Genomic DNA, 8,329 nt, shown 5'->3' on the forward strand with positions numbered 1-8,329 from the left:
ATTTTTGTTATAGTAGTGGGCACAGTAACATTAGTACTCAACAACAACAAAAATGCTAAAGGAAAATGTTTATATATTTTTATGTTTAGCTCACATAATAAAATATAAAAGTACACATTAAGGTGTCTGTAATAGAATAAATGTGTCAAAAACAAATGCAGACATGAATAAATGCATTTCTATAGCACCCCCATGGAGTACCATGAAGGCTGTGCGGTGGCTTCAAATCAGTCATCCAGGGTTTATACACGTCATTGGACACGACCCAAGCAGCATCCTAGATATTATGGCCGAACTGTGAACTCACGCGAGAACAGAGAGGAAAACGGCCACTAAATTACACAGACAGGACCCTGACAAGTTTTTTTCATGTTAAACGGCCTGAGTAAACTCTTATTTATCCACCATATTTGAAGTGTACAAATTTATCTGATGGGCCCAGCTACAATGTAACCTATCACGTTCAAGTAAAATCAACGATTTTAATTGGCTGATGCGCATTTTGAGATGGAGAAGAAGAAAAAAATTGGGTGGGGCCTACTTTTACCCCTTTTTCGTAATATCCAATTGGTAGTTAGTCTTGTCCTATGGCTGCAACTCCCCTACGGACTTGGGCGAGGCGAAAGACTAGAGTCTTGCGTCCTCCAAAGCACAACCCTGCCAAGCCGCACTCGTTCTTGACACACCGCTCGCTTAACCCGGAAGCCAGCCGCACCAATGTGTCGGAGGAAACACCATCCAGCTGGTAACCGAAGTTAGCTTGCAAAGACAGAAAATAAATCCCGGCAAAACCCTCCCCTAAACCCGGATGACGCTGGGTCAATTGTGCGCTAGCTCAGGCTCATGCCTTAGACCGCTACGCCACTTGTGAGGCCGGATAAACTGTTTCTAATGTTCGCAAGTATGGCCCCAGTTTGCTAGATGAGTGAAAAGTAAAGTGCCTGCTTCACAGATATAACAAATAGTAACAAGTTGGTATAGGAATGTATATAATTTTATTTACTTATCAGTATTACAAAATGCATTCACATTTGCTTAGTGTTTTTAAATGGAGCAAAACGTCATTGCTGGAATTTCTCTTCATATGATGAAATATTCAGTATAGTGTTATAGTCATAGCTTCCTTCATTTAATTTATTTTTAAATTCAGCATACCTTCATTTTAATCACCTCAAAAATAGCATTTTGTCAAAGAAAGTTATCAGTCCTTTTGTTTAAACTGTTAATTAAGGCGAGGACATATCATAATAATGGCTGGAACAGAGAATGGAATGGCATCAATCACATGGAAACCATGTGTTTGATGTTTTGGATACCATTCCACTCATAGGTTTTGACATGTACTGTATGGGGCATTTCCCAAAGTATGTCAGAGGCAATAGGCAAGTTTAATCACATACAAGCTTATAAACTCTTGTAAACTCTTGTAATATTCATAATACTGGTGCAGATCCTTCTTATGCATACGAACACAGAATTATAAATGATTTAGTATTCTATGTATAGGAATACCATATAAATGTAGATTACTGACACTGCAGTAATCTATGTGCCACAGGGGAGTTTGGGGTGGCTCAGAAACGTCCGTTGGTGAGGGTAAGAACAAACCGAGGAACCCGGAAGAATGAGGGTACAATCGAGGAGAGCCAGGAAAGATATGGGACCTGGGTCAGGAGGAATTTAAGGGAGGTGTAGTCAGTCACACTGCGGCCTGAAAAAAAGAGGAAGTAGTACGTAAAAGATTAAGACAGTGTGTTGTGAAGGCCTATGTACAGTTCTGCATGCAAATAGATATCTTTTGAGGGGGATATACACACACTACAATAGCTAGGTTTCCATCCAATTGGCGACAGATTTTCATGTGAATATTGTAAAATATGCACATTTCCCCACTAGGTTGCCAACAAACAGACTTGTTTCAGATAAAAGGCTGTGCATGACGACAGAGCGAACATAAGTTAAAATGCACTGAATAAAAGACAAGTTACATGGGTTTCCATTGCATTTTCAACTCTAACAATGGTTTTGCCACAAAAATTGTTGCAATAACTAGCAAACTTGCCCAATCTGGTTTTGGCACATGCTCTCCAGAGTTGGCTGATTAAGTGGACAGGGGTTATATGATGGTATATGGCTTAAGAGCAATATAATTGGATATGATAATCGTCAGCCAAGCACCGATCATCATGTCACCAGCATTCAAATATTAGCTTATCCTCGATATTTTGCCTATAGGAAATGTGCATGATCACCGTTCACTTAACTAAAATTAGTGATGGGAGTCATATTTTACCGTCAACATCTTGTATTCCGTATCGCCTAGACAGGTCACAGGTCATCAACACTTTTCCTGACAGCGACATCAGGTTTTTATCTTCAAATCATAAAGAGATTGTAAAACACAAATGAAACTTTGGAATGACAAATCTGCAAATCGAAACAGTAAAGGTGAAAGCCCAGATCTAAAACAATGTAATCTTCAAATGATAGTCTGTTTTGTTAAAGGGGCCGTGCTGTCAAAAAAGTGATTTTCCTGTGTTTGTGTTTACATATACAGTTGAAGTTGGAAGTTTACATACACCACAGCCAAATACATTTAAACTCAGTTTTTCACAATTTCTGACATTTAATCATAGTAACAATTCCCTGTCTTAGGTCAGTTAGGATCACCACTTTATTTTAAGAATGTGAAATGTCAGAATTATAGTACAGAGAACTATTTATTTCAGCTTTTATTTATGGGTGGGTCAGAAGTTTACATGCTACCAAATACTAATTGAGTGTATTGCCTTCAAATTGTTTGACTTTGATCAAACGTTTTGGGTAGCCTTCCACAAGCTTCCCACAATAAGTTGGGTGAATTTTGGCCCATTCCTCCTGACAGAGCTGGTGTAACTTAGTCAGGTTTGTAGACCTCCTTGCTCACACACACTTTTTCAGTTCTGCCCACAGATTTTCTATGGGATTGAGGTCAGAGCTTTGTGATGATCACTACAATACCTTGACTTTGTTGTCCTTAACCAATTTCGCCACAACTTTGGAAGTATGCTTGGGGTCATTGTATATTTGGAAGACCCATTTGTGACCAAGCATTAACTTCCTGACTGATGTCTTGAGATGTTGCTTCAATATATCCACACATTTTTCCCATCTCATAATGCCATCTATTTTGTGAAGTGCACCAATCCCTCCTGCAGCAAAGCACCACCACAACGCACCACCACCACAGCACCGGCCTTTCAGGTTGTCAATATAGGACTCGTTTTTACTGTGGATATAGATACTTTCGTACCCGTTTCCTCCAGCATCTTCACAAGGTCCTTTGCTGTTGTTCTGGGATTGATTTGCACTTTTCGCACCAAAGTATGTTCATCTCTAGGAGACAGAACGCATCTCCTTCCAGAGTGGTATGACGGTTGCGTGGTCCCATGGTGTTTATACTTACGTACTATTGTTTGTACAGATTAACTTGGTACTTTCAAGCGTTTGGAAATTGCTCTCAAGGATGAACCAGACTTGTGGAGGTCTACAAATTTTTTTCTGAGGTCTTGGCTGATTTCTTTTGATTTTCCAATGATGTCAAGCAAAGAGGCACTGAGTTGGAAGGTAGACCTTGAAATACATAAACAGATACACCTCCAATTGACTCAAATGATGTCAATTAGCCCATCAGAAGCCATGACACCATTTTCTGGAATTTTCAAAGCTGTTTAAAAGGTACAGTCAACTATATGTAACCTTCTGACCCACTGGAATTGTGATACAGTGAATTATAAGTGAAATAATCTGTCTGTAAACAATTGTTGGAAAAATGACTTGTGTCATGCAAAAAGTAGATGTCTTAACAGACTTGCCAAAACTATAGTTCGTTAACAAGAAATTTGTGGAGCGGTTGAAAAACCAGTTTTAATTTAACCTAAGTGTATGTAAACTTCAACTGTATATGTATGCATGTATGTATGTATGTATGTATGTATGTATGTATGTATGTATGTATGTATGTATGTATGCATGTATGTATGTATCCACACTATGAGTTTGCAATAATACTGTAAAATTGTGAAAATGATGGTTTCGTGTACCTCAGTTGGTTGTGGGTTCAATGCCCATGGGGGATCAGTATGAAAATGTATGCACTCACTACTGTAAGTCGCTCTGGATAAGCACGACTGCTAAAATGTTTACACTTTTAGTGCAAGAGCTGTATGAAAAGATCGCCTTAAATTTCAGCTTGTTTGGCTGAGTGGGGTTTTTGGACGTCACGGTATAAGTTAATAGACCAATAACAAAGAGAGTTTGCCATCCTCCCTGGCAATAAAATCAATTTTTCAGGTTACACAACCCTCCCATTAGGCTCATCCAATTAGACTCCTCTCTCAGGCCACTCCCAGACAGTCATAGCTAAATTCTTGCTTGAGAAATTGTATTTTGCTTAGAAGCTACTTTTGTTTACCCCCCCCTCCCAATTTTAATATAAAATGTGGCTTTATTATCATCAACTGTAGAAATTTAATGCTGCATGGTCATGTACATGCTGTAGCATAATGTACCTTTCGCCAGCTCAACAATGCACTTCCCACTCAGCTCTGTGGTTTCTCCATTGGCAAAGAAGGCTCTGTACTGAGAGAAACAGGGAGTTATGTCATTTGCACAAACTCAATACAGTAAGAGAGAATAAGAACTAGTAAAGCCTATGAAAATATATAATTTAGCAAATAATCTGGTGCACAAGCCGCACAGCCTTATTTTCAGGTTACTGAACTTGGCGAAAACTGCATCAGTCTCTCAAACCACCCATACAGAATGGCAATACTCTAATAAAGGCATAAAATGAACAGATGCAGGTAGATTTAAGTATTGGCAGGTAAGAATATCTATTTCACCAGCCGTGTTGGCGGTTGGTCAATCTGCCAGGCTCTACAGTGTGAGCATGACATTTGCGAATAAAAATAGTCAAAAGTCAAATATGAGCACATGTACATGTTGCGAGAAAAATGCTGCAGTACCTGTATTTCTGCTGTTTTCTTTCATATCTGCTAGTTACACAAAAGAAATACGAATCCTATATCCCCCTCACGCAGCAACACCGACTGGATGGAGAGCTGTGCATTCTTGAGTGAAGTACTGATAGATTCATTTTTTGTCGGCGCTGTACACAGGCATAAAAGTGGTCTAATTTACTCGAAAATGTCTACAAAGTGAGAGTTTGTCCTCGTGTTTCTTAGTGTACAGTTCTTTCCAACCCTCTCCTCGCCCTTACCTGGGCTCGAACCAGGGACCCTCTGCACAGATCAACAACTGCCTCTCACAAAGCATCGTTACCCATCGCTCCACAAAAGCAGAGCAAGGGAAACAACTACTTCAAGGTCTCAGAGCAAGTGACGTCACAGATTTAAATGCTATTAGCGCGCACCCCGCTAACTAGTTAGCCATTTCACACCAGTTACAACTGGCTATTGATATAGTTTTGTTCAAAAGCTCAGGTTGTTTTTCAAAGTTAGTTTGAGTCTGCTGCTTTAGCTGATAGTGGAGACGCCCTAGTCAGATCCCATCTCACACACACACACAGTGGCCCCATTACCATGGTAACCTCCCGCCCTTAAAGGTAGATTTTAAAAATCTACTTGCCACAGTGGCTGGTGGACCAAAAAGTACATTTTAGGCCTTGTCTAATGGTTTATCATCTACCTTAGGATCAACGTCCGGTGTAGCATCCTTCTCAATGACGAGTTGAGACACCAACTCTGTCTGAACTGCTCCCGGCCACAGGCTGACAGAGGCCACTCCCCTGCTTCTCAGCTCAACTGCTGTGTCTGCAGCTAGCCTGTCACACTGGAGAGGATATGGATTAGAGTATCAGAGCTGAGATCAAATAAAGCATCAAATGCACTTGTTTAAAGTTGAACAAACAGCAACACATGAACTTGAACTTAAAGAGGGAGTGATATGTTCAAGATCTGTGCTACTTTGGATGACCACAGTTATTTACACTAAACATAGGACATGTCATTGAGGTGAGCAGATAATTAACCATTAGGAGCACAGAGATGGCAGAACTCACCGCAGCCTTACCAACCCCATATGACACGTTGAAGAGATACCTCAACCCTCCCATAGAAGAGATGACCACAATCAAGCCCCTGCCCTGTGCCACCATCATCCTTGAAGCATACACTGAGCAGAAATAGTGTCCCCTGACGGATAATAAAGGCAAAGTGTCAAAACGTACACCAAAGCACTGTTGTCTACTTATCTGCTACTGACTTGTGAGTATAAGGTGGAGTTGACTGTCAGGAGCTGAAAGCGGTCTGCCCATCAGAACATAGAGACTGAAACACGGCAATTAGGGTGCAGTTCAAAGCAAGACCTTACTAAACAAATGAGAGAGTACCTAAGGCCACTGTTGTTCATGGAATCCCATACGGTTGGATCGGTTTCCCAGAACTTCTTCCCCATGTTAGTGAAAATGGTCTGAAATAACATTACAAATCATCATAATCGTCATTAGTCATAAAGACTTTTTACACTTTTTTGGAGAAGTGATTGAAATTCCCTCTCCATACGCTGAGGTCACTTCAAACAACCGGTGTCGTTTTTTCAAACCCTGTCAATAACTTATTGCCATGTAGTCTATTGACAGTTTTCCCTGCAACGATGTCACTGACCTGTACACCAGCATAGGCGTTGTTCACTAGGATGTCCAGTCTGCCATTCTGCTCACGTTGGATTTGATCAAATAGACATTTGAGGTCTTCATCACTTGAAGAATCACATACAACTGGCACACAGTTCCCACCCCTCTCCGTCACCTGCCATTGAGATTGGAGAAGGAAAGTGGTTAATTAGTCTTCGACCAAACAACATAGTGGTCTCTCTGACCCACCCCCAACAACAGTAGTCAGAGGAAATATCTTTCAGCCTTGTTTGTCACCTTTCTCACGGGACCTCCATTAAGCTTTCATGTTTACTAGGGACATTTAGTACACATGAAAGTATGAATGTTCACCTGAGCAGCAGTTTCCTTCAGGGTCTCCTCCTGGCGGCCAGTGATGTAGACGGTAGCTCCCGCCTCTGACAGCTGCAGGGCAATGCCTCTTCCAATGCCACGAGAGGCACCTGTCACCAAACACACCCAGCCTGAGAGGGCCATTAGCTGATGAGGGGGGAAAAAAGGAAGGGAATTCAAATGGATGGTGAATTTAAGTTGTGATGTTTGAAACTTTTGCAAACAGCATACATTAATCTTGCCTGGGCCTACACTGTAGGAAAATACGGTTAAAAAAATATCGGGATATAGCGCCACCTTTTGACAAGTATAGTGGCTAACGACGTCATTCTGGACCTCAGTATAATACCGTGTTTGGTTACACTTAATGTTACATTATGACAAGAGCATAATTTGGTAAACCAGCGATTGAGCGAGAAAGACCAAAACACGCTTAACATATCGCCTTAATTAACTAAGGTTTGGTCGGTTAACGTTACCAAACAAGAAAAATAACACACTCTTTTACAGCCCTTTATATAACAAACGAAAAACGTAGCAGCATTTTTCAATCACGTCCTACAATAATCCTGTACTATTGTTGTTTTACCTCTTATCAGTTTCAAAACGTTGGCGTAAACAGTTGCTTGAGATTCCTCTTGTATCGCCAGTCGATAATATGGTGGAGTGTTTGAGTATGTACATGGCCAAGTATACGCACTGATATAGAAATCAGCCCATGTAACAGTGCCTCAACTACCGTAATGTTCATAATATGAGCACCTAAATTCAATTGTACTGCACAATAAAAGTGCGTCCAACCCAACCTTAAGAGCAGAGAAATGGTAGACCTAAGTTACACAAAAACATAAATATAATCATAAACGGTAAAGATCGTCCTTATGTTTTGGAGAAATTTGATCTTTGTGGGGAACTCAAATTACCTGTGAAACTATGTCAATATTTCTATCTTAGGCTAACTTTGTGTTATATATCCACACCACACACCCAGGGGTAGTGGGGAAATGTCATAAACATAAATATTGGCACCCTGTTCTGAGAACAAATTATACCTGTTCTCATGGTCTGCCTGTTGGAATGTAAACATGCATTTTTTTAAATGTTGGTTGTCTCATCTGTACTTTGCACAACAGTGGTAGGCCTGATCAGCCCCGCTTCACATCGACAGGGCTGTAGTGGAGCGGGTCAAGAGTTTCAAATTTCTTGATGTCCACATCACCAACAAACTATCATGGTCCAAACACACTAAGACAGTCATTAAGAGGGCACGACAACCCCTTTTCCCTCAGGAGACTGAAAAGATGTGGCATGGGTCCCCCGATC

At 40.7% G+C, this 8,329-nt stretch overlaps 1 protein-coding gene across 1 annotated transcript; it reads right to left on the reverse strand.

Moving 5' to 3' along the window:
- Positions 1-976: 976 nt before the first annotated feature.
- dhrs1 (dehydrogenase/reductase (SDR family) member 1) lies at positions 977-7,741 on the reverse strand. Its single transcript, XM_046357959.1, has 9 exons — positions 7,596-7,741; positions 7,007-7,153; positions 6,666-6,809; positions 6,392-6,471; positions 6,062-6,194; positions 5,689-5,832; positions 4,551-4,620; positions 2,294-2,374; positions 977-1,711 (listed from the first exon to the last, which is right to left on the reverse strand). Exons 2-9 carry the CDS (start codon positions 7,148-7,150, stop codon positions 1,575-1,577), a joined length of 933 nt encoding a protein of 310 aa, XP_046213915.1. The 5' UTR covers positions 7,151-7,153; positions 7,596-7,741; the 3' UTR covers positions 977-1,574.
- Positions 7,742-8,329: the final 588 nt, after the last annotated feature.

The sequence above is a fragment of the Oncorhynchus gorbuscha genome, linkage group LG08, assembly GCF_021184085.1.
Source record: "Oncorhynchus gorbuscha isolate QuinsamMale2020 ecotype Even-year linkage group LG08, OgorEven_v1.0, whole genome shotgun sequence".
Lineage (NCBI taxonomy): Eukaryota > Metazoa > Chordata > Actinopteri > Salmoniformes > Salmonidae > Oncorhynchus > Oncorhynchus gorbuscha.

What these genes read in the sequence shown, in the direction of transcription:
- dhrs1 (XM_046357959.1), bottom strand. Translation starts at nt 7,150, where the DNA reads ATGGCCCTCTCAGGCTGGGTGTGTTTGGTGACAGGTGCCTCTCGTGGC. An exon ending in CACCGGACGTTGATCCTAAG is followed by an intron (nt 4,621 to 5,688) that starts GTAGATGATAAA and finishes TGTTTCTCTCAG; the next exon opens with TACAGAGCCTTCTTTGCCAA. An exon ending in CGGAATACAAGATGTTGACG is followed by an intron (nt 1,712 to 2,293) that starts GTAAAATATGAC and finishes TCTTTTTTTCAG; the next exon opens with GCCGCAGTGTGACTGACTAC.